General features: G+C 38.2%; 2 protein-coding genes across 4 annotated transcripts in view; one reads left to right on the plus strand and one right to left on the minus strand.

The window, feature by feature from the left end:
• Nucleotides 1–674: 674 nt before the first annotated feature.
• bace1 (beta-secretase 1) lies at nucleotides 675–21,305 on the plus strand. Of its 2 annotated transcripts, XM_048161578.1 has the most exons (11): nucleotides 675–741; nucleotides 953–1,065; nucleotides 1,215–1,397; nucleotides 9,405–9,493; nucleotides 9,577–9,793; nucleotides 9,894–10,031; nucleotides 10,362–10,496; nucleotides 12,393–12,494; nucleotides 12,583–12,732; nucleotides 19,496–19,667; nucleotides 19,816–21,305. In XM_048161578.1, exons 2-11 carry the CDS (start codon nucleotides 1,027–1,029, stop codon nucleotides 20,058–20,060), a joined length of 1,470 nt encoding a protein of 489 aa, XP_048017535.1. In that variant the 5' UTR covers nucleotides 675–741; nucleotides 953–1,026; the 3' UTR covers nucleotides 20,061–21,305. The 2 variants fall into 2 exon arrangements, with proteins under 2 accessions (XP_048017535.1, XP_048017534.1); XM_048161577.1 differs by lacking the exons at nucleotides 675–741; nucleotides 953–1,065; nucleotides 1,215–1,397 and adding an exon at nucleotides 1,684–2,711.
• A 1,593-nt stretch (nucleotides 21,306–22,898) lies between these two features.
• LOC125249311 (tyrosine-protein kinase receptor UFO) overlaps nucleotides 22,899–27,042 on the minus strand; it is a 51,314-nt gene continuing 47,170 nt past the window's right edge. For both annotated transcript variants that reach the window (XM_048161576.1, XM_048161575.1), the window contains exon 20: nucleotides 22,899–26,559. In XM_048161576.1, the coding sequence (XP_048017533.1) occupies nucleotides 26,109–26,559 (451 nt within the window). In that variant the 3' untranslated portion in view covers nucleotides 22,899–26,108. The remainder of the gene's footprint in view (nucleotides 26,560–27,042) is intronic.

Genomic DNA, 27,042 nt, shown 5'->3' on the forward strand with positions numbered 1-27,042 from the left:
ATTTGGTTGATTTGCTATAGTAAATCTTTGGCTTGACAATAAATCAATTCACAATTCACTGGTTTAATTCTGGTTTAAAAATGAGATTAATTCAATGTACATTTTAATTCCATCTGTTTAACAATAGTTTGAATAAGAATGTTGTAAAATGCATGAACAAGACACTTTACGTACATGAAAATGAAGACAAACTGTACTTGGTTTAGTATGAAAAAATGCAGCTGTTTTATTAAGAGATGATTTTGCAAAAAGTAGGACACATTTATACCCATTCAATTCAGTCATGACTAAACAACATAAACGTCTTTTCAGGATTCTGTGTTTTCATTTGTCTTTGTTGGTTCTTGTTTGCATTGAGTTTGGTTTCTCCAGCGATCTCCTATGTGTTCATTTTGTAAATAAAGACAATAAATTTTGGAATACCCATTTTTGTCTTCATCTTTGAGCATGTTGGCTACCACATGCGTAACAGTTAATGGTTTTATAATTCAAAAACAGTTATCGAGTCTGTCAGGACAAATTCAATAAATGTGTTATTTTTCATTTATTTATTTATATTTTTGATGGGTAGACATTTTGAAGCATTATGGAGCTGTTCATTTTCATCAATAACTGTATAATAAGTTTAGTATAAAGTAGTTACAGCGAGTCTATGATGTCTTTCCTGTCACAGATTACCCAGCTAAAGATCGCTTGCAACCCCTTTGCGAAAGGCTTTCGTACAGCAGATTCTGAAAACAGGTAAATGTTTATGCCATATAACATTATAGACCTGAGATTGCAAGTCCTGAGATCAAAATTTATTGTGGCTTTTTTATATAATATGGAACTTGTTTGTCTCTTATATGAGACTTTGCATGACAACCATTATTTTATGGTCAGTGTGGCTTCCTGCAATAGCATACAGTTGTTATGGAATGGCTATGAGCATAATTATGCTTTCTGATCTCAGACATTCAGCTCAATGCCAAACTGAATCTACTCAACTATCTTTGCCCTGGAACCTGTTTGAGGGAACGTCTGTGCATGAAGACCAGAGGCCACGACACCAACCACAGGCACAGCGTGAGTGCAGTTACTGAGACGAACATTCAAACATTTTAGGGGAAAAGTGGATGACTCGTCTTACCATTGCCAATGCTAATTTCATATCTACTGCAGACAACAACACACAACAGTTTGTTTGTTGTAAACCTCTGCTTCTCCCTTTGCAGGTCATTCACATCCCCATGATCCAACCCTACAGACAGCGATGGATGAAGCAGCGCTCTCATATAGTGAAGGGATGGACTGCAGCACAGACAGGAGGGACGGAGGTTCACATGCTCATTTCTACAGCACTCCTGTGTTCTTCACACTGCCCTGCCAGTGGGACGGCCTGGCCAGAGCAGACAGAGGTCTGATTGGCTAACAAGAGCCTTGTGCAGCTGAACATGATTCATTTAAACAGCCCTTATTATGCTCTAAAAGTGATAGATAGATAGATAGATAGATAGATAGATAGATAGATAGATAGATAGATAGATAGATAGATAGATAGATAGATAGATAGATAGATAGATAGATAGATAGATAGATGTTATACAGCACATGAGAATAATGGTCTGTTGAATAAACTTCAAGCCCCATGATGCATCATTCCAGCGCTTGACATTAGTGTGTGTGTGTGTGTGTGTGTGTGTGTGTGTGTGTGTGGAGTCCGCTCAATGCGCTAGTGTAAGGGATGTCTGATTCATTTTTGCGAATCGGTTCATTCAGACGATTCGCTCCACTGAACCGGTTCAGTAAAACGATTCACCGTATCAAACCTTACTTCGAACCGCTTTCAGTCGAATCGCTCTGACTGAATCATTCAATAGAACTGATTCATCTAATGATTAATTCAGGAATCGGACAGCGCTTCAGTGCGTGCGGATGCAGGGAAGATGGAGGAGGAGGCAGGAGCTGTTTGAGGACATATAGATGCGGATTATGGAGGTTTGCGTCGTCAAATGATCAAAGGGCAAAAGGCAGCTCTAAATGGACACGACGTCGAGCGCATTTCAATGGCAGACATTCAACGACAGAACTCCAGAAGAGCGATGCCCACCTGCTCTACTTCTGCGTTTATTTAAATAGAAGGATCGTCTTTTTTAACAGTTAATTTCTTAAAGAGCATGCGGGGAGGTTTTGCTATAGGACATCAAGTTCGGAATCTCCATATAAAAAAGAAAGACGAATGTGGAAAACGGGAATGGTTGCCGTTGTTTGTAAATGCGGAGGATGGAGAACACGAAGGATAATAAACATGAGCCCGAATGTCCTTTAGTGCTCGCGGGGATTTGGAATTTGCGCATTCTGTTGTCGGCGTTCTGTGTATTATGACGCCATAATAGAACTTTCGGATCCGCCGCTTGACGCGTTCTAAAGTAAACAAAGGGATTTTATAGCTCGGAAAGATGAAAGTGCCGCTTCTGTTTCTGTATTCATGGGCATTTGTGGCCCTTCTGCCGGTCACCTCCTCCGCTGGCAGCTCTGGCTCAGTGTTGCTCCGTGTCCCTCTGCAGCAGGGGCCCCTGTCACAGCCCGCGGCCCCCCGGGTCCCCTCGAGAGCCGCACGGACACGCAGAGGAGTCCCTGTGATGAATTTTGTAAACATGATTGACAACCTTCGAGGAAAGTCAGGACAAGGGTATTACATCGAAATGGCCGTGGGCACCCCACCTCAGAAGGTGAGACTCGATCCAAATAAATGGGTTCTCACCATATAACAAAACATGCCACAGCATATTACATCCACACTCAGAAAAAAAAGGCCATTCAAATTTTATTTTATATTTTACTTAATTTTCTTGGACAGGAAAGATTTTGTCCAAGATAATATAATCTATTCAAATTGTGTTTTATTTTATTTATCAAGGCTAAAATGAGGCTACAGTGAAATACAGAAACTTATAAACCATCATATAATTAAAACATTTTGGCAGTATCTAATTTGAAACCCCTTTTCAAAAATGTTTACATGTTTACATATTACTTTAAATAAAAAAGAAAGAAAATATTTAAAGCAATGAATGATATTTACATTTTGCTTTATATCTTACTGAACTAGTGAAATGTGATTTAAAGTGGTGAAACGAGAGATTTCCATTATAACATTCAACAGTTAAACAGTAATACTGTGTTAAACTGGAATATACAATCTATAATTTGCATAACGGTCACCTTCTAGTTATTGGTGTTTACTGGTGTTTGTTTTTGTCCACATTTACAGTGTGTAGTAAGCAGAACGCTTGTACTCCATTCCAGTGGCCTGTTTCGTTTAGATCTTTGTGCTTTATGGGAATATTAGAGCATTGATTAAACGACTAAACACTGACTGTGGGATTGTTTTGTGAAGTAGCATATATGGGTTTTGCCCACCCGTCACAGCTGTATGTAGAGCACATCTGGGACTGTATGACCCTGCTCCGTTTCCACAGTCCTATCCTGCTACATACGTTTACACAACAATGGTGTACTAAAAACTGAAAAGTTCTTCTTTTGAAGAAGAACTCAAAATGATCCCCGTTCACACGGATCCGTGAAAACAACTAAAAACGCTCCATTCTTCTATCATACCAGTAGTTGGCGATGCCACTTTGTAAAGAAACACTACACTAAAAATGCTGGGTTAAAATAACCCAAGTTGGGTTGAAAATGGACAAAGCCAGCAAATTAGATGTTTTGACCCAATTATTGTTATGATGCTAGTTTTATTTAACTCAGTTATTGTTTAAAATGACTATATGGCTCACTTAAAATGAACCCAGAATAGGTTGAAATGAACATTTATTAATACTGTAAGTTTAATAAATAATATTTAAATAATAAACTATTGTTAAATTGTTCACCTTTTGATTATTATTGTTGCCTCTATTAATTATGTGTCTGATTTTTAATTTCCAACCTATTTTGGGTTCATTTTAAGCCAGACATATAGTCATTTTTTAAACAATAGTAAAACTGCCCAGCAAACATTTAACTAGGGATGCACCAATAGGATTTTTTGGGGCTGATACCAATTTTAACAAACAATTATTGGCCGATTCCAATACTGATACTGATATTTGTCACTTGCTCACTTATTTTTGTCATTAAAATAGTGTTTTGATGTTTTAAATAAGCAAAAAAAAAAAAAAAAAAAAAAAGTTATACTAGTTTATTGCTACATCATCCAATAATTTCTAATGAACATGGATTGGATCCATTTAACATCCAGCAGACCTACATAAATACATAAAGACAACAGAACAAAGATACATATGAAATAAACAGTGTTTTTTTTAGATAGGTTTAACAGTTTTCAGATACAGAAATAAAGTAAACAAATGGAAAATAACACTGCATATTCTTCACTGTATAAATTAGTGTTATTATTACATTGAGATAGCTAAATTCTACTGTACAACAGTAATATATTTCTGTCACAGTTACTTTAAGTTAAAGACAGACAGCAGCACAGCAGGAATATTAGATTATTGGATTATGCAACAGACATTAGTTAATTAATAAACCATCAGTTTGTTATATCTGCTTTTTCATGCTATAGCGATATGCCGATGGTTGTAAATTGATCAAAAATCGGCCGATAAATATCGGTGGCCGATACATGATTGGTGCATCTAACCCAACCGCTGGGTTTGTCCATATCTAACCCAACTTGGGTTGTTTTTAACCCAGCATTTTTTAGAGAGTACGTGCATATAGACTGAACACGTAATGCATATGCATGCATATGATGTAACTGTTTCCACAAATTCATGTTTTTGTAGTTTACACTGAGACTATAACGGTATTGCTTTCAAAAACTTGTACTTTGAGATTCCGTTTACACAACACCGTTTTCAACTAAAAACGGAAATCTTTTTATGTGTTTTGGCCGTTCATTTACACAACAATGGCGTTTTGGGGGCTTGAATTTTGAAACTGGATTTCCAAAGTGCAACTTTTTGAAAATGGTAGCATTGTCGTTTCTGTGTAAACTACAAAAATGTGAATTTGTGAAAACTGTGATATCATGCACATGCGTATTACGTGTTCAGTCTATAGGCATGCAGTGTTTCTTTAAAAAGTAACATCGCCATCTACTGGCCTGGCTTGAGTAATACAGCGTTTTAACCATTTTCGCGGATCTGTGTGAACGGGGACCGATTTTACAAATTTGTCGTCTGTACGCAGAAAATGTAAAGGACACAAACCTTTCTGTTTTCAGTACATTGTTGTCTTGTAAACACCCTGAAATAAATTTTCAAAAGTTGGCATTTTAAGGCCGCCAAAACGCTGTTGGCGTGTAAATAAACAGCAATGAATAAATGTGTTTTTAGTTGAAAACTGTGTTATGAAAACGGCCCCTTAGAATAATAGTGCACTATTGCCCAGTACCTATACAGATCTGCATGCCATCCTTTTGTTATAAGAACCATGTACCAACAATAACTGTTCTATTAAAAGGTTTTTGCATCTTTTATCCAAAACGACTTACTTTACATTCAAGCTAATCATTTTTTATTTTTTTTTTATTTCATGCATTTGCTGGGAATCAAACTCATGACATTGTTAGTGTTATGCTTTTCTGTTTAAGCTCCAGGAAGACTTGAAAACTGTTTTGTGTCCACGTCTAATGCATCACAACACCAGCTTAAAATGATGTGAAAGGAAATTAATTCGTGTTTTTGCGCACTAAACATCTTCAACTGTCCACTGCCTCAACAAGGTCACATAATGTATGAGGAAGAGGAAGCCCTGTGGGTGAAGGCAGGTCTCGTAGAGGAAGGATGCACACAGGCCAGATTCAGTGAGCAGAATAACAGGAAGCCCACAGGACAGATCAATGACATGAGGAGTCAGCTCAATTCTTACTACAGTGGAGAGCTGCTGAGAGGAATAGGCAGATGTGGTAAGAAGGTCAAGTGTGTTATCAACCACCTTTGAGTTCAGAAACGCTGATGAATCTAAAACGCTTGTCTAATCGAATTTATATAGAGAGTTTGGAACGACTCTGAATTTGTGAATGGACGTGTGTGATGTTTCTACAACCAAGCAGTATTGTGTATAAGTGCTCCGTCATTGTGTTTTATCAATATAATATGTCATCAGTCACCCTGCTCTCAGCGTCAGCCATTGAAAAAGCCGATGCTGAGAAGAGTGACGTATTAATGATGGAGTTACCTTCAGGTGTCTGTGCCATTAAACAAACTTACTCAGGAAAACTCTCTCCAAAATATTCTTTATCCACTGTCAAAGCTGCCGGTAGACTCTCAGAAAAGTGGACACGGTAATTGTCTGATCTCGATCATTTCAGAATGTCTGTCCAGTATAACATGCTAGAATCCAACCGACGTCTGGCAGCTCTTTCTTGTTCTCAGGTTTCCCATCACCCGTCCTGTCCTGTCTGTCTCTCTCCGTCTCGCTCTCCCTCAGCGTGTATCACATTTTGCTCAGTCAGTGAGTCTCACGCTCAGAGACAGGCTCCCAGTCAGTCGCTGGTGGCCTGCAGGAGGCCGGTCGATAATATATCTCATTCTTAAATATCTCCTCACAAACACACAAACACCCACAAGGTCAGAAACATTTGACAACAGTCAGCTGAAAGACCTGAGCCACATCTAGAGACCAAGGGCCTTATTTATAAAACGTGTGTACTGTATGCACAGATTTGACCTCACCTCTATGTAACACGTACACGTTGATTCACACATACGCACGTTTGAGAAACGATCGTAAGATCAAATGTAGGGCGGTTTCTAATATTTTATAAATGAGGCCAGAGGATTTTATAGAGACTTGGGAGTGGCTGATAAAACATGTACCCGCAGCGGATCCAGAACACCATAGCTAATACTCAGAAAACCGTATCACATCACAGTGTCCTAACAACACTGCATAGCAACACCTTGCCAACCACTGGCATCACTGCAGGTTTGCATGAGTGAGCACCAGTTTTGGGGTAATGCATAACAAGTAATGTCGGTTACATAATCAGATTACTTTTTCAAGTTACTAGTAAAGTAATGCATTACTTTTAAATTTACAACAAAATATCTCAGTTACTTTTTTAAAATAAGTAACACAAGTTACTTTGCTTTCCCTTTTCCTGTCTTCATGCTGAGAGAAATCAGGAGTAAGTGCAGAGGCATCTGTTTGAACATGATGGTTATTGTAGTAGCATTTACTCATCTCACTCGCACAAAAACAGATTCAGTATTTCTCAACAGTGAAAAATGCAAACTCAGAATATTACGCAAACCTTCAATAATTAAATAGGCTATGTATTTAATTTCACTTTACTAACCAATGTCTTTTCTGCTGACCTTCGACGATCCAATGCAGCACAGACACTTACTTTACGTAGAGTGTTTGGTTGAAAATAAATGTATAGTTGTTAATAATTCATAATCAAAATATGAGCCAGAAAGAGAACAAATGTCTTACTCGCTGCAATAAGAAAAGCGCTTTCACGATAAAGTTCCAGACGGTTAGTACTGTTTCACATTTTAATTGTCATTAAAACTGAATTCTGTTATTGAGGTAATGTATGTTTTAATTCATACTCGAAGCCAGAGGGCGCCCACGCGCAGAAAGTACAAGGTAGACTTATAAAAGTCAGGTATTATCATAAGAATAAAGTATGAGAATGCAATGCTAGTCGAATTAGCCTTTATCACAGTATAATCCTACAAAATAGTGTTTTTTTCCCCCTCAAGATCTGTAATAAGAAGCCTCAGATCGGGAAAAAAAAATCAACTGCATGCTTAGATAATGTGAGTATTAACTGAATTTACCTCGGCATAGTTGAATAACAAGAGTTCAGTACATGGAAATGACATACAGTGAGTTTCAAACACCATTGTTTCCTCCTTCTTATATAAATCTCATTTGTTTAAAAGACCTCTGAAGAACAGGCAAATGTTAATATGTACGCCCCCAATATTTGCATATGCCAGCTCATGTTCAAGGCATTACACAAGGGCAGCCAGTATTAACGTCTGGATCTGTGCACAGCTGAATCATCAGACTAGGTAAGCAATCAAGAACAACAGCGAAAAATGGCAGATGGAGCAATAATAACTGACATGATCCATGATATCATGATATTTTTAGTGATATTTGTAAATTGTCTTTCTAAATGTTTCGTTAGCATGTTGCTAATGTACTGTTAAATGTGGTTAAAGTTACCATCGTTTCTTACTGTATTCACGGAGACAAGAGCCGTTGCTATTTTCATTTTTAAACTCTTGCAGTCTGTATAATTCATAAACACAACTTCATTCTTTATAAATCTCTCCAACAGTGTGTAATGTTAGCTTTAGCCACGGAGCACTATCAAACTCATTCAGAATCAAATGTAAACATCCAAATATATACTATACTCACATGATCCAACGCATGCATGACGAACACTTTGTAAAGATCCATTTTGGGGGTTATATTAGCTGTGTGAACTTTGTTTATGCACTGTATTATAGTCGAGAGTTTGGGGGCGAGGAGCGCGAGAATTTAAAGGGGCCGCAGCCTGAATCGGCACATTTCTAATGATGCCCCAAAATAGGCAGTTAAAAAAATTAATTAAAAAAAAAATCTATGGGGTATTTTGAGCTGAAACTTCACAGACACATTCAGGGGACACCTTAGACTTATATTACATCTTGTAAACGTTCGATGGCACCTTTACCATTTTAGTCTCCTCTAAACAAAATCACATGGCATGGCCTCAAAAAATCATTAAATTAAAGAGTTTATCTTTAGTTATCCTCGCATTTGAAATAAAATATGGTCAGAAAAACATTAAGCAAAAACACAACAAAATGTTAAAACAGAAGATTTTTTTTCTTCTTCAAATGTTGTTTTATATTTTATTAGGAGTGTTATTCTTAATGAAGAAAAAATAAAATATGGAAACAGCTGCTTGCAGTAGTTTCTAAATCCAGTTGGTGTTTTGAAGAAACTCTAAATCCAAAAGGTGCTTGAACTTAAAGCTTTAAAGAACAGTTAATGAACAAAGCGCTAGAGCCAGCAGCAAAGGAAAGAGGTCAAATGTATGCAAAACTCATTAATATAATAATTACACATAAATGTTAAACTTGGCCCCATTGTGGCCCTTGCTTTAAAAAATCCTTGATCTGCCACTGGTGAAATGGCCTTTACATTTGTCAAAAATATAACTTTTTGTTGTTTTTGTTATTAAACAAACAAACAAGCCCAGCCCAGGTGAGAAAAAGAAAAGCAAAAGTAACATAAAAAGTAACTACTGTAAGTAGCGCAATTAGTTACTTTATAGGGAGTAACACAATATTGTAATGCATTACTTTTAAAAGTAACTTTGGTGAGCACCACTCGAGTTATTAATTTTATCTAATCAAATATTAAATCCCTTTGTGTTTCAGCTGAACATCCTGGTTGATACGGGCAGCAGTAATTTTGCAGTCGGCGCCGCCGCTCACCCGTTCCTCCACAGATATTACCACCGCTCTCTGTGAGTAGCAGTAACTAACCACACACAAATGTGTCATGACATATGTTGTAAAGGCTAACAAATGTTTTCCCGTCTGTTGATAGCTCGTCGTCGTACAGAGATCTGGGCCGTGGTGTGTATGTGCCGTACACACAGGGCCGGTGGGAGGGAGAGCTGGGCACTGATCTGGTGTCAATTCCTCACGGGCCCAATGTGTCTCTGAGGGCCAACATCGCTGCAATCACCCAGTCTGATCGCTTCTTCATCAATGGATCCAACTGGGAGGGCATACTCGGGCTGGCCTATGCTGAGATCGCAAGGGTCGGTTCCTGCGGCGTTTCTGTAACACGAGTGCTTGTGCTGTCATCACCTCACAATGCTTAATGAAGAGTCTCTTCTAATCAGGTTTTCCGTCTTTCAGCCGGATGAGACTCTAGAGCCGTTCTTCGACTCTCTGTTGAGACAGACCAGCGTCCCAGACATGTTTTCTCTGCAGCTCTGTGGAGCAGGATTCACCCAGAACTACAGTGCCGGCAGCTCCACTGTAGGGGGCAGTATGGTGAGAGCTGCTGTGAACATGACAAAGAACTAGATCATTTCACTGCAAGAAATGGTTTATTGACCCCAAACTGAAATTCTGTCATTTACTTTAAATGACTGTCTTTCTTCTATGGAAAATGAAAGGAGATTGAGACTGCCAAGCTCTGAAAATAGGACAAGAATATGTCTTTTAAAAAAAAAATCATAAAAATAGTCCATATGATTTGTGTGTTTTGAGGAACAAAAGTGCAGTCATACGAAATTAGTAAAATCTTTGAATCACACACAAATTAAGCGACATACTATAAAAAGGATTTGTTTATTCACAGATTGTCTTTATTCTTTCCAGATCATTGGGGGAATAGATCCGTCCTTGTATGTTGGGGAGCTGTGGTACACACCAATCAGACGAGAGTGGTATTATGAGGTCATCATCGTGCGCATTGAGGTTAACGGACAGGATCTCAATATGGACTGCAAAGAAGTGAGAACACATCTTCTGTTTTTTTTTTTTGTTTGTTTGTTTTTTGCTATTTATTAAAAAAGTTATCACAGGTAAATCAATAACATTTTTACAATTTTAACAATATTTCAAGTGTAATTTATGAGATTTGTTGTATTTTGAATCCAGTCTTTCTTTGTAAAAGTCATAAAGTTTATCAAACTGATTTCAAAGTGAAGGATTCATTAGTTTGAATAAACATTGAACCAAACACTATAATAACATCTTAGTTGATCATTCAATATACTTTATTTTTAACAAAACATCCATGTTTCGGTCGTGACTGCACAGTTTCAGTAGTGACAGTAATGTGTTGGTAGCGACCGCATCACATGACACAATTTAACTCACATACTAAAACATATTAAAATACTAATGAATGACATGACTGTAGTAAAATTTTGTTTATTTCCCCTCAAATAAATGATTATGTGTTGCCTTTTTTGGTGTCAATAATGAAACAGACAATTTTAGATACTTTTGAGCCGCTCAAAGATGATATCAATCGTTAACACAGTTATGTTCAGTTGTACACACACAAAAACTAAATTTTATGAAATAACATTCAAAATATTTTGCTTAATTTGCAGAAAAAGGTGTTTGGTAGTGACATTTGATAAAGTTACACACAGATTTTCAGACTTCTGAACACATTTAACTCAAAATGATGATCTATCTACTGTGAAAGAGAGGCTGTGAGAGGAATATTTCCTGATCAGAAATGTAGAAGTGTGTTAAAATCAGTCTCAGGCAATGACTCAAACACACACTGTTTCAGTAGTGACATGAAATGCAGGACACATTTTTTTAAGATAAAGTTTAATGATTTAAAAATAAAATATATATCAACACTGCAAAAATTATTTCAATATCATTTTCACAAGTTGAAATTTAAGGACTAGGGTTCAGGACAGACACCTCCCAATTGAAAGTACCCAATAAATGATGATTTTATATACATATTAATCTTACTGATATTAAATATTATTGTGAGATTGGTAACACTTTACAATAAGGTTCATTAGTTAAACGGTTAATGTATTAACTAACATGAACTAACCATGAGCAATATTTGTTACTGTATTTACTAATCTTCATTAACATTAATTAATGAAAATACAGTTGTTCATTGTTTGTTCATGTTAGTTCACAGTGCATTAGATAATGTTAACAAGATTTTAATAATGTATTAGTAAATGTTGAAATGAACAAAAATTAATAAATGCTGTAGAAGTGCAGTTCATTATTATTTCATGTTAACTAATGTAGTTAACTAATAAACCTTATTGTAAAGTGTTACTGTGAGATTCAATACATGATAGAAGGATCTTAGTAAACATCTAAAATTTGAATACTTAAATGCTTTTTAAATGTTTTTTGGTTGTGGGACAGCAGTTTGCACCAATTCTGTAGAATGGCCCATATATTTTGCATGCCTTTAATGTATAGATCATTTGCACTTGGTGTAAATAGACACTCCATAATTTATTCTATGACTTATATAGAGGCATATGAATATTTACATATTTAATTGCTTATATTAATTATAATTTATAATATAAATAATTTAAAATATATATTATTTCATTGTATTATGGATGCATATAATGCCACATATGAATTAGCATTAGCAAGACATAGGAGTGCCCACTGTTGGACATTGTTAGTAGTGCATTTTAAAGGAGCTTTTTTTTCTTCTTTTTTTCAAATGTCAAAACTACAGATAAAGGAACATTTTATGTATTTTCTCTTTGTACTTTCACAGTTGGTCATGGTTTAAAATAACTGTTGTTGTTGTTTTTTAATATTAAACAAAGACAAACTAACCATTGCTAAAAGCAGACATTCTTACTGTTTTTGTTTCTCTCTGTCTCTCAGTATAACTATGATAAGAGTATTGTGGACAGCGGCACTACAAACCTGCGTCTCCCTCGTAAAGTGTTCCAGGCTGCTGTAAAGGCCATTGAAGCCGCTTCATCGGTGGGTTTATATAATCTCAGCTGGTCTCATTCTTGAACATGCTAAACTTTTTCAGATTTCTCTCACAGCTGGATTTTTGTCTCCACAGACTGAACAGTTTCCCTCAGGTTTTTGGCTGGGGGAGCAGCTGGTATGTTGGCAGGCGGGCACAACACCCTGGCATATCTTCCCTGTCATTTCTCTCTACCTAATGAGTGAAAATAGAAACCAGTCCTTCCGTATCTCCATCCTGCCACAGGTACCATCATTCTGCTTTCTTCATTCTGTGGCTATGACAGCTTTCTGAATGGTATACTGCTATAAGAGGCTGCTGGGTGATAACGGGCCACACCTTAACCTACAGGTGCTGGTCATATAATTAGAATATCGTGAAAAAGTTCATTTTTTTATTGTAAATTATTTTTAAAAATTAAACTTTCATTTATACTAGATTCCCTACATGTAAAGTAAAACATTTCAAAAGTTTTTTTTTTTTTTTTTTTAATTTGTTGATTAGAGCATACAGCTAATGAAAGTCCAAAATCCAGTATCTCAAAATAATAGAATATTTACATCTGAGTTTCATTAAATGACCATCCCTACAGTATAAATTCCGGGTATCTCTTGTTCTTTGAAACCACACTAATGGGGAAGACTGCTGACTTGGCAATGGTCCATGAGACAATCATTGACACCCTCCACAAAGAGAGTAAGTCACAGATGGTCATTACTGAATGTGGTGGCTGTTTACAGAGTGATGTATCAAAGCATATTAAATGCAAAGTTTACTGGAAGGAAGAAATTTGGTAGGCAAAGGTGCACAAGCAACAGGGATGACCACAAGCTTGAGAATACTGTCAAGTAAAGCCGATTCAAACACTTGGGAGAGCTTCACAATGAGTCAAATGAAGCCGGAGTCAGCACATCAAGATCCACCACACTCAGACATCTTCAGGAAAAGGACTGCCAAGCCACTTCTGAAACAGAAACAACGTCAGAAGCATCTTACCTGGGCTAAGGAGAAAAAGAACTGGACAGTGAACAGTGGTCGAAAGTCCTCTTTTCAGATAAAATTAAATTTTGCATTTCATGTTGAAATCATGGTCCCAGAGTCTGAAGGAAGACTGGAGAGGCACAGAATCCAAGCTGCTTGAAGTCTAGTGGGAAGTTTCTGAAGTTAGTAATGATTTGGGGGGCCGTGACGTCTGCTGGTGTTGGTCCATTGTGTTTTATCAAGTGCAAAGTCAATGCAGCCATCTTCCAGGAGATTTTGGAGCACTTTATGCTTCCATCTGCTGACAAGCTTTATGGAGATGCTGATTTCCTTTTCCAGCAGGACTTTAGCATCTGCCCACAGTGCAAAAACCACTTCCAAGTGGTTTGCTGACCATGATATTACTGTGCTTTATTGGCCAGCCAACATGCCTGACCCCTGAATCTATGGGATATTTTCAAGAGAAAGATGAGAAACAGTCGATCCAACAATATACAGATGATCTGAAGGCTCAATAGTGCCTCAGCAGTGCCACAGGCTGATCACTTCCATGCCACACTTCACTGATGCTGTAATTTGTGCTAGGAGCAAGTCATTTGCTGTAATATGTGCTGCCGACCAAGTATTGAGTGCACAAATGAACATACTTTAAAGAACTTGAACTTTTCTGTTTTGAAAATCCATTTTTTGATTGATCTTAGGAAATATTCTAATATTTTGAGATACTGGATTTTGGACTTTCATGAGCTATACGCTCTTATCATCAAAATAAAAAAAAAAAATTAAAAAAAACTGTTTTACTTTACATGTAGGGAATATAGAATATATGAAAGTTTCATTTTTAAAAATAATTTACAATAAAAAAATGAACTTTTTCACGATATTCTAATTATATGACCAGCACCTGTATATAAAGATAACTGATTCAGTTGAAATATGGGTCAGAATGATCAAGTTGATTATCAGTCAGTCCATATTCTGTATACATGCGGCAACAGTTGAATGGATAGCTCAACCAAAAATGAAAATCCTCTCATCATTTTCTCACCCTCATGTGGTTTTTGAACCTATATGACTGTTTTTCCTATGGTGAATCCTAATTTTCATTTTTGACTATAACTATCCATTTAAGCTCTGCTTTGTGTTGTGCCTATCAAACTGTCACAGAAGCCCTACTATCATACTAGTGCAGAACGTTACTGTGCAGTCAGCATGTGTTCTGAAAGCATGTGATACTTGACAAATTAATATATTTGCTAAAACAGGGGTATCAAAGGAGGGCCACTGTTCTGCAGAGTTCAGCTCAAACCCTATTAAACACACCTGAACCAGCCAATCAAGGGCTGTGTCCGAAATCACCCCCTATACCCTTAAATAGGGCTGTATTTGAGGGGACAGCCATCTGTAGTCATGTCTGAAACCATAGTGGACGTTATCAAGTGCACTCATTCAATGTACCACAATAACGAATGTACAACTGATATACATTCAATGGCTAGAGAATACCCAAAATGCACTGTGAGAGTCATGCTGAATGAATTCCCGCATCTTGCCAGAAGATGGCGCCTGCAGCTGAATCAATTCATTTTCCAAACTGCTGGTTCAATGTGGCTACAGCGTAATATCATACAGGTAAAAACTCCATTTAATTGTTTAATTATGGTTTATACATGCTAGTTTTCATGACAGAGTTCAAGATAAGTCTTTTCATTGCTACTGGAGCTGACCGTATGCTAAGATTCAAAATATTATTAAACAACAAGCACAAACTATGAAAAAGCGGCAGCTCTTCCGGCTCCATCAGTGTCCGAATTCACTTACTCATTTCCATTCACTCTCTCAATCCCAGACAGCGACATAGTGTCGGCCCAGATCCGGCCCACATCTGGTCCACGTGTAATCCACATTTACCAGATGTGGGCCGCACTATGTTGCTATCTGAGATATTAGTGGACTAATGTGGGGAATAGTGAATGAGGGTACAAACACAGCCAAGGTCTTCAGGATTACTAGAAACAAAGCCACTTTAAGGCAAGCCTCCAAGATTAGCAAAAATAATAATAATAATAATAATAATCTGCTAGAAATGTCCAGGCAGGTGTTTTAGCTGTTTGGAGCTACATTCTGCAGGACAGTGGCCCTTCAAGAGCAGAGTTTGACAGTAATCATGGGATACTGTATCCCACAGTTTAATGCAAGCAGCTGGATCTTTTTCTCTCTATATACAGACATGTTAATAGACACATGTGGTGAGCTGAGAGAGCCAGAGTTGAGAACCCCTGTTTAATCGTATGATTAATCATTATCATTACCTTGAGTCACTCTAACATGTGAAGACAAATTTCCCTTGAAACTGCACTATCATACGATTAAACCAGGGGTTCTCAACTCTGGCTCGTGAGCTCCACGTTCCTGAAGAGTTTAGCTCCAACCCTAATTGAATACAGCTAAAAAAAGGCAGGTGAATATGAGGTTGAAGGTTGGAGCTAAACAGCAGGAAAGTTTGATCTTGAGGGCCAGAGTTGTGAACCCCTGGATTAAACCAACAATAGCAAGCTTGACAAGAGCAAGAAGTACAAACCCGATTCCAAAAAAGTTGGGACACTGTACAAATTGTGAATAAAAACAGAATGCAATGATGTGGAAGTTTCAAATTTCAATATTTTATTCAGAATACAACATAGATGACATATCAAATGTTTAAACTGAGAAAATGTATCATTTTAAGGGAAAAATAAGTTGATTTTAAATTTCATGGCATCAACACATCTCAAAAAAGTTGGGACAAGGCCATGTTTTCCACTGTGTGGCATCCCCTCTTCTTTTTATAACAGTCTGCAAACGTCTGGGGACTGAGGAGACAAGTTGCTCAAGTTTAGGAATAGGAATGTTGTCCCATTCTTGTCTAATACAGGCTTCTAGTTGCTCAACTGTCTTAGGTCTTCTTTGTCGCATCTTCCTCTTTATGATGCACCAAATGTTTTCTATGGGTGAAAGATCTGGACTGCAGGCTGGCCATTTCAGTACCCGGATCCTTCTTCTACGCAGCCATGATGTTGTAATTGATGCAGTATGTGGTCTGGCATTGTCATGTTGGAAAATGCAAGGTCTTCCCTGAAAGAGACGACGTCTGGATGGGAGCATATGTTGTTCTAGAACTTGGATATACCTTTCAGCATTGATGGTGCCTTTCCAGATGTGTAAGCTGCACATGCCACACGCACTCATGCAACCCCATACCATCAGAGATGCAGGCTTCTGAACTGAGCGCTGATAACAACTTGGGTTGTCCTTCTCCTCTTTAGTCCGGATGACATGGCGTCCCAGTTTTCCAAAAATTTTGATTCGTCTGACCACAGAACAGTTTTCCACTTTGCCACAGTCCATTTTAAATGAGCCTTGGCCCAGAGAAAACGCCTGCGCTTCTGGATCATGTTTAGATATGGCTTCTTTTTTGACCTGTAGAGTTTTAGCCGGCAACGGCGAATGGCATGGTGGATTGTGTTCACCGACAATGTTTTCTGGAAGTATTCCTGAGCCCATGTTGTGATTTCCATTACAGTAGCATTCCTGTATGTGATGCAGTGCCGTCTAAGGGCCCGAAGATCACGGCATCCAGTATGGTTTTCCGGCCTTGACCCTTACGCACAGAGATTGTTCCAGATTCTCTGAATCTTTGGATGATATTATGCACTGTAGATGATGATAACTTCAAACTCTTTGCAATTTTTCTCTGAGAAACTCCTTTCTGATATTGCTCCACTATTTTTCACCGCAGCATTGGGGGAATTGGTGATCCTCTGCCCATCTTGACTTCTGAGAGACACTGTCACTCTGAGAGGCTCTTTTTATACCCAATCATGTTGTCAGTTGACCTAATAAGTTGCAAATTTGTCCTCCAGCTGTTCCTTATATGTGCATTTAACTTTTCCGGCCTCTTATTGCTACCTGTCCCAACTTTTTTGGAATGTGTAGCTCTCATGAAATCCAAAATGAGCCAATATTTGGCATGACATTTCAAAATGTCTCACTTTCAACATTTGATATGTTATCTATATTCTATTGTGAATAAAATATAAGTTTATGAGATTTGTAAATTATTGCATTCCTTTTTTATTCACAATTTGTACAGTGTCCCAACTTTTTTGGAATCAGGTTTGTACATTTTTTAATGATATATGAATATGAATAGCAAAAACATCAAGACAATAAAACAACACAGATGTACAGTTGTTCTTTTGAAGCTACACGCATACAGCAGCAGGTCCAGAAGTACATACCAGTAATGATACACTGAGGTTTGACCAGTCTGAGATTATCTGCTTTTTTAAATAATCTTCTTGCCCTCTTGTTGTCTACAACAACCATTTATCATTTTTATCATCTTTAATCGTTTGTGACATGTCCTCCATACACCCCAATAGGTCGTTTGTCACTTCCCTGAAATACGACATTTACAGAAGTTGTGCCGTCAAGCTCAGTTGGTAGAGCATTGTGTTATACGACAACATGCAATCATGCGATTGTGGGTTCGATCCCAGGGAACGCACATGCTTATAAAGTAGGGCTGTAACGATATGCGATATGAAACCGAAATCGCGATACGCAGGTCCACGAACCTGTATCGCGATGTGAGAAGGCAGAATCGCGACACACCCCTTCCAACTCCCAGAGTTATCCTTCCTGTCCAGATCCAATGCTACCACATTTTTAAACTACTATAAGTATTAGGGGTGTAACGATTTATCGTAGATGGTGTGTCTCAATCAGCTCTCTAGTTCAGTAAGTGTTTCGGGCACACAATCTTGCAAGCAGGTTTAAACGTTTCTCATGTCAGTCTCTTGCATGGTCGCGTGAGAAAAGTCGTGGCTTTCTTTCACCGCAGTGCACAGCAACAGCTGTGCTCAAAGAAAAGCAAAAGACGCTTGCGATGCTTTGCTTTAAGAAGTTCTGTGGGGCCGTTCACATATTTCGTCTTTTCCGCGTGCAAGTCAGTTATTATTTTCAAATGTAGCCTAGCGGCAGGCGCGCTCATAATGGGATCGACGTGCATGCAATTCTCAACTTCTCAGAATGCCGCAAGCGCACCGCAGGTCGTGTGACAAGAATCAACCGATCAGCTATGGCCTTTCCGTAACAAAACATCAAAAGCTCAGCCGAACAGCTGATCATAGCTGTACATGGTGGTTTTTATATCTTATCTCCATCAATATATCTCGTAGTAAAACTAATGCAAGGGCTAGAAATCATTTATCCTTTGCAGAAACATCCTGATCCTCTTGGAGAGCTCAGTTCATGGTTGCATAGCAACGACCGACGCCACCGGAGCACAAGCGCTTTGGAAAGAAGGAGAAGCGGTGCGGCCGCGCCTTCCACGCGTTTTTAGACGCGATATGTGAACGGCCCCTATTCATAATTCTAAGTTCATGTTAAATTTAACATTTTTTTCAGTGACAGACAGCCCTATTCAACTGTTAATTTGAATACATCAGGTTTTTATTAAAATTTTATATTTATTTATTTTATTGAAATGTGATCTTGTATGTACAAGGAAAATTATTGAAATTTGTTAATGTTTTTTTAATAAATCTTGTTTGAATTTCAGTTTCATTTTGTTCAAAATATCGTGATACGTATCGTATCGTGAACTCCGTATCGAGATACGTACCGTATCGTGACCTGAGCGTATCGTTACACCCCTATTATAAAGTGTATATGCACCATAAATCACTTTCCAACAAATCTGCCAAATGCAAAATTGAAAATGAGTTTCGCTAAATGGAAATAGGACAAATGGCGAGTGCAAAAAAAATTAACACGCATTTTGATTGGTAACGACGCTCATAGACGTAACATGACACTGTCATTATTTTTACACCAGCTAGAGGGCGCATGACTTTAAAACGTAAATATAGGTTGTAATAAGGTGCTTGAAAAAACAACCTATAGGGTCGTTTTTTGGAGGACGACAGTCTCAAACGCATATATATGTAGCTGATGTGTGTCTGTCTCTCTCGGGTCTCTGCAGCAGTATCTGAGGCCGGTGGAGGACGTGGCCTCAGCACAGGAGGACTGTTATAAATTCGCTGTGTCTCAGTCGAGCACTGGTACAGTAATGGGTGCCGTCATCATGGAGGGCTTCTATGTGGTGTTTGACCGAGAACACAAGCGCATCGGCTTTGCTGTTAGCACGTGTCACGGTGAGAGAGCATTTTCTCTGGGAACTTACAGTGGCCTCAGAAAGTATTAGGACACTTGTGCCACACACATAAAATACTGTGTCTGTATTTTATCATTTGACCCTGTGTTAGTTCATGTCCTTGCCTGTGTTATTTTCCTTCTCTCTAGTCCACGACGAGTTCCGTACGGCCTCAGTGGAGGGACCGTTCCATGGTGTGGACCTTGAGGACTGTGGCTACAATGTTCCTCAGACCGACGAGTCCACATTAATGACCATCGCCTACATTATGGCGGGCATCTGTGCCCTATTTATGCTGCCTCTGTGCCTCATGGTCTGTCAGTGGCGTTTTACGCGCTGCCTTCATCCTCTGGGCGCTGGAGATTTCTCTGATGACATATCTCTCCTAAAGTGAGCCATATCAAAACGTACAGCATTTAAACTGTTCGTAAAGGTGGCCATCCTTGAGGTTCTCAAAGAAGGGGAAATATTGATGAGGCTACTATAATTATAACTACATATGTTATAATTGTGAATATGCACACACACACACACATACACACACAGGCTGTCCCACCTTGGAGGGATTTCGTACCCTCTAAACCTTTTTGAGTACATGTGATATGTGAATGATCCCTTATCTTACAGACTTTTAAGTGTGGATAGCTGTCTTGGCACTGTTCAAGTTAAGTTCTGTAAAGTTATGTAAAGTGGGTGTGTCTGTGTTTGAAAGTGTGAGAGAGTTTGTGTGCTATATTAAGATGTCATATTCTATAATATTGTTTGATTGTCAAAATGAATATAGGATAACAGAGTACTGTTTATGACTTATACCAGTCCCCAACAATACAATGAGGAACTCATGCTGTATTACTATTACTTACTAAGATGACATGATCTTAATTAATTGAAAACTTACAGTAAATAGACTTATATGATTTGTAATAACGAATATCACTGGGAGAGAACATGTCCAGCCATATTTTACCCCAAAATCAAAAGAAATATTTAAAAATAAAGCCTATTTTTGGACTAAGAGTCACAACAAAGTCATTGAATTGTGATGTTATATTCATAACCATTTCAATAACATTTTCTCCCAAATTTCCATTACCTCAATGCACATAAATAAATACAAATAAATAAATAATATATTATGTATTAATTTTATTTAATTTTATTATTTCAATGGACTTAAAATAGGATCTTAAAATTGTTGTTTCTTTTGATTTCGTAGTCATATCTTATCTGGACATGTTTTCTTGAGATTTACTCAAACATTCATATCTAAATGATGTAACAAATATTCATCAGCTTTTGTATCATTACTCTGGACACGTATGGAACTGTAATGCTGACTTCACATTGCAAATATGATTGCACACACACACACACACACACACACACACACTCACATGCAACCCAACAATAAATGCACCTAAAACAATCGCTGCTTATTCTTATGCATATAACTCACATATATTAGGAAAAGCACACACACTCTTACATCATCCTAACCAAACCAGATTAAGCCAGAACTAAACATGTCTAAAGTGAAAATCTGCAGAGCAGGTTCCTACTGCTACTGCTAACCTGTAACATGTATTAAAGAAAATCCAGATTGGCAGCTCTTACATCCAATAAAGTGCATAAAACAGCAGCGTGTGGCCTCATTTCCTGACAATTGTGTGATATAGCATGATAATCTCCTCTGTGCTTCCTTTGCCAGTGAACAGAGGTGCTCATTCGATCCTGTAATGGAAGATAACATTGCATGGAAGATTTTTTTCTATAAATTAAATTAGTTTTTTTTATTTACTCATATGAACTCACTTTTGACACCATTAACCATCAAATCGTTTTGTCCATCCTTGCGCGTCACCGATACTCCACTTTGCTGGTGTGCATCTTACCTCACAGGTGGGTCTTTCAAGGTTAGCTGGAGGAGAGAAGTGTCCGAAGCACATAAACTGGTCCCGGGGTACACCAGGGGTCAGTACTTGGACCCCTCCTCTTCTCCACCTACATACTACATCACTGGAACCTATTTAACAGACACATGGCTTCTCCTAGCAATTTATATGCTTTGTTCTACCATTGTATCAGGCTAGCAAAGACTTTAGCAATGAACATATTGTCTCCTGTAACACTTCGTTATAGTTGAAATTGAAGTTACAATCAAATTTATTGCTTCCTAGTTGAAGAATATTGCATCAATATTGTATAAAGCATTGTAAAAATAAATGGACAAACCTTTACAAAAGATACAACACAGCAGCACTACTAGAGACACTGAAAAGAGATGATGTGCTCCACCTCTCTTTACCCACTGCTGTTTGCATCAAGTTCAAGTCTATCTCATAGCAAACTTGTACCAGTTCCAGTATACCATTACCTGTCGTCTATGCTCTATATAATTTATAATTTTACTCTCTGGTCTAGAGAAATATTCCTGATAATTTCTCCCTAGCGCCCTCTAATGGCCATAAATGAATGATCCATATTAACAGAACTGTGTCCTATTAGTAGTTGTTAATCTTGGCCACTAGGAGGTGCCAGGGAATATGCAATAGGGTTGAGATTTCTTTATGCCAGAAAGTAAAAGGAGTGAGGAAGAGGCATCTCTATATTGTTATGCCTCTGTAATAAAGTTTGGGAAAATGGGATTCTTCCATCTAGTTGGAAACATGGGGCAATTATCCCAGTGGCAAACCATGAAAGAGCCATTCACTACTATCTAGTTATAGGCCTACTGCCTTAGTACCGAATTCATAGCATATGACAATCTAAATATAGTGTGCAAAATTATGGAGAGAATGGTTATATGTCTAAAGTCTGATACAAAATGAGTAATTCATGCTTGAGATATTTAAGACAATCGTTTCCGCACACAAAAAGTGGCAGTTCCTTATGTATTATTCAATATATTATATAAATACATAATTCCATATATTTTTCAATATATTTAAACCATTTAATATATTCAGTCTTTCAATCCTTTATTCTACTATCAAAATCGCTCCTCAGCTGCATTGCCTTGACCCTTCTGCCTTCATAAATAAACGTACCATTGAGTTCTCCAGTTTACAAAGTATTTAACCATTGTGTTACAATGCACATCAAATCAATGTACTTTCAATAGGCTTACAACTCACATCAGTTAATGTTGTGATCAATGTCCATGAGTTTTTACACAATTTCTGTGCAATCATTATCACAAAACACACACACACACACACACACACAAATCCTCAACTGTGCAGGCAGTATTTATTTTTTAATACAAAGCGTATCAAAATCACAATAATGACATTGATGTTATCTAGACAACATTAGACATATAAACCTAAAGCTAAATGTTTGTGCACCATAAACAGCCATCATACTGGCAAAATACTGGCGTTCAAAGGCACTTTGAAGTGCATGATTCTGTCTATGAATTCATGTTGATAAAAACAATATTTGTACTTCTGTCACAGCACTTTTCGGTACATAAAAATCATAAAAAATTATAACTCTACTCCACCATTTGATCATCATTGGCTGATTTACTGACAGAATATTAAATGTAATGTTAAATAAAATTAAGTTTTTGTGGATGGTAATAGTGCACTGTTAACTACGCCGGGCAAATAGGACAGAGTATGTGTAAATAAAGCACAATCAATAATGAGCCTAATTCACATAGGAAAAGGACTGTCTGTGTGAACAACAAATGACAATGAATTTAAATTGAAATACTCATAGCACAGCATTGTTTCAGAGCTGATTGGCCCTGTTGCCAGATTGAGGATAGTTGGTGAATAAGATGCAGGCTGAAATATCACATGCAAAAGTGGTGCAGCTCAGTTTGTCCTCTTCAGCTGAGGTTAGAGACACTTCAAATCCATTTACACATCACGAAAGACAAAAGTTATTAGAAATTGTGCTGAAAATGTGAGCATGCAAATACACACAAGGTGACTGAAAACATTTTGTAGGGGCTTTTGTGCTGTTAAGTTAATGTTGGCCTTCGATATTTCATACACTAAAAGGTGTAGACAGTAAATGTGTTTATCATAGATGATTCCAGCTGAGCACCGGCACACACGGACATCATTTGTCATCCAATGCTGTATGTGTCTATAGCATTGTGGCTCAGTGAATTATCATATGCAGTTACATCTGTCATATCTTAAAGTACCTCGGTCAATCTTACAAGTACCACATTACATCAGTGAAAAAATGACCATTCATCTTTTTTCAATCATTGGTTCTATGGTGTAAACTGATTAAAGGCTGTGTGGAAGAAATGACTTTAACAAATGATCATTTTTAGCATGTTAATTAAAAAAAAAAAAAAAAAAAAAAATCAGCTAAAACGTCATCTATATTTGACCTCATTTGAAAACTCTTTTTTTAAAAACATTATCATAATATGATAATATTATGGTAAATGTATTTCTATCATACATTGTCTAAATGTCCATATAAGATAAAACAAACAAAAAAAGCATAAACAAAGAAACACAAACAATACACTGACAAAAAATTGATTAGTGCAAAATATCAAATTTACAAAAAAAACATTAAGAAACAAGAAAAAATACTGTGCTTGAGTCTGGGGCAGGGCCTCTGAGAAGCTCTAGTCTACTCCTCTAAACCTGCGAATCTCGAAAGAAACCACAAAATTGGTCTCAAATCAATGTGTAAAAAAACAACCCTGTTGATTCAGAAAACCTTCGAAACACAGTTATAAAAATGTACACGTACACCTGGAGATTAGCTCAAGTGTGTCTCTAGGTCTCGCACGTAATCACTGAGGATTTGGTTTGACATGTTAGACCAAACATGGAATGTAATCGTCATCCTCCATGTGTTTCTTTGGAAAAAGATGCTGTTCAGGAGACTCGAGAGAGTTTGTCAAATGTCTCAGAGGACAGACACGGATTCGGTCTCTGACCAGTTCCGTCCCATTCTACAGAGTGGCAGTGTCAAGCTAGTTCACGGCATTTGCTGAATCTGAGCTTTGTGTCATTGGTCATTGTAAATCCAAGCACCACCTGAGTTGTTGTGATCAATATCAGCAGTATGCTAACTATATCATGAGCCTAGACCTTACAGAAAAGGGCTTAAACTGGTCAGATTCCAGCTGACTGATATCAGTCCCATAAGGCGGCAGTAGGGGTGCTGATTATCTGAACTTGTTTTGAGTCCAACACCATGTCCTAACCAGGTGTCATGTGATAAAAGCATGCTGATGTTTTGTTTCTGTTGTGCTGCCGTTGGCCTACCATAGCAAATGGAGTAATTGCCATGCGTTTACTAGGGTGCTACGTGGTTAACGAGCCTCAATCTACAGATATTGCTGGGGTCCCTTTTTCAATGCAACGCTATGTTAGTCTTCAAAGTTGAGTCTCTTTGAAAAGTAACAGCATACATCTCAACAAGCCGTAACACTGAAGTTTAATACACAAGTCTGGGGGGGGGGGTGTTCAAATTGTTAACCCTAAGTATGAGCAACAGTAAGCAAAACAAATCTGCCATTATTACTCGTCGTTTGTCACTTCATCAACATACTTTCTGGTTACGACACAGCATAAAGGCCCGTTCACACCAAGGATGATAACTATAAAGATAGCGATAAAGATGTAGTTCACAACACAGCTAACTACTTTGTTTTGCTTTCTTTGAAGTTGCAGTGAAAAAGACTAGGCATTTTTATTCCACTATAGTAACTATACTAAATTCACTGTTAGATTAGATTGATTACACTAGCTAAGATCACTGTTTAGATGCGCTCAAAACATAGCATGCTGAGGGCATCTTCTCGTAAAAGCCGTGAAATGCAGCATAAATATGAATAAAATTTGTCTTCAAAGACAACTCTAATCAGAGTGGCGGATTCTCCCCACTCCTCTAGTCTTTTAAGGATCTTGTGTACCCAAAAGCGTCTGTTTTTCCTTTGATGTTTTTGTGTAATGTAAAGCAGCAGGTCATGTACATCCATTTTCACTACTTTGAAACCACAGTGCACGAGCTTAGAATAAAAAGACTGTTATCGTCAGGGTGGGTTTACATTATTGGGGTCCAGGAGGGGGCCCCCCGAATCGCATTCTGGTGTGGAGAAATCACAGGGGCATCCCTTGCTCACAGGGCCCCATGCAATTGCATACTTTGGTGGGTTAAAAAACGCTACTGGTTATCGTTTGTTGTTGTGGACACAAATATAGTTATTGTTCTAGTTATCTTTATAGTTCTTGGTGTGAACAGACCTTAAGACAGAAAAATATGACTTGTTATAACCTACACTGAACAGAAAGGACAATCTGGAACGCAGAGAAAAAAAAAATTGCCTGAAGAGCATTAAAAAAAGTCTTTAAACGCTGAATGTCTGGCATGTGGAGTGTGTGGAGTGTCTGTGCAAAGTGATGGGGTAGGAGCAATAGCTCAGCAGTCTGGGATGCTCTCAGTCACGACAGCATCATCCCTGCCAGGGCACTTTCATCTTTTCGTCTCTTTCCTCTGAGGACTGACTCTCAGAGGGCGGCACTGGAGTGGAACAGGACGAGGGCTGCAGTAGCGGGGTGGGTGCGGAGCCCGTGAGGTTCAGACTCTCCATAGAGTCTGCGTTGAGCAGGCGCTGGTTCTCATGTTGGGGGCAGATCACATACCGGCTGGGGTGGTGGACTTCTACGGTGGCCACAGAGCCCGAACCCTTCAGGGCCCCGAAAACACAGGGGACGCCCATTATGGGGTCACGGCCCCCCACGGCCCCCAGCTCTCCAGAGGTCTCCTCCATATTGACATAGAGTATCTCCTCCGGGTCTTGGCTCGGAAGATCTTCCAGGACCTTTTCCAGCTCGCAGCGCAAGATCTCGAAGCTCGGCCTGTCCTTCGGGCTCAACAGCCAACAGGAAAACATCAGGGAATAGCTGTGAAAAACAAAGAGAGACACATAGATGTCAAGGACATCAAACATTGTTTGTCTCGTGATTGGTCGAAACATGTTTGAAAGTTGGTTGAGGGGATGATTTTCATAAAAATACAAACTCGAGTTTTGGTCTTTTCCTCACCGCTCAAGTTTGACTTAATATAGCGCATGAGTAGGGCTGGGAATCAAGAGCCAGTTCTTAATCAGTACCGGTTCCAGTGTTTGTTTGCATCAATGCATTTTTGGCAGAAGACTATAATAAATTAGAGTCAGTGCTACTTGCTCTGCTGTACACCTATGCTGCTGTGCCACAACCAAATCCACAGTGCCACGAAAACAAAGTCTGAATTGTTCGCCAATTTGGAAACTATCATTATATTTTCCCTTTGGTGTTACTAGTAGCAGAGATCACACCCTTTTTTAAAGAGCAAAGCTTGTACAAAATCAGGTTTCTTCTTCTTCTTCATTAAGATTCTAGCTCTGG

The sequence above is a fragment of the Megalobrama amblycephala genome, linkage group LG16 (genome assembly GCF_018812025.1).
Source record: "Megalobrama amblycephala isolate DHTTF-2021 linkage group LG16, ASM1881202v1, whole genome shotgun sequence".
Lineage (NCBI taxonomy): Eukaryota > Metazoa > Chordata > Actinopteri > Cypriniformes > Xenocyprididae > Megalobrama > Megalobrama amblycephala.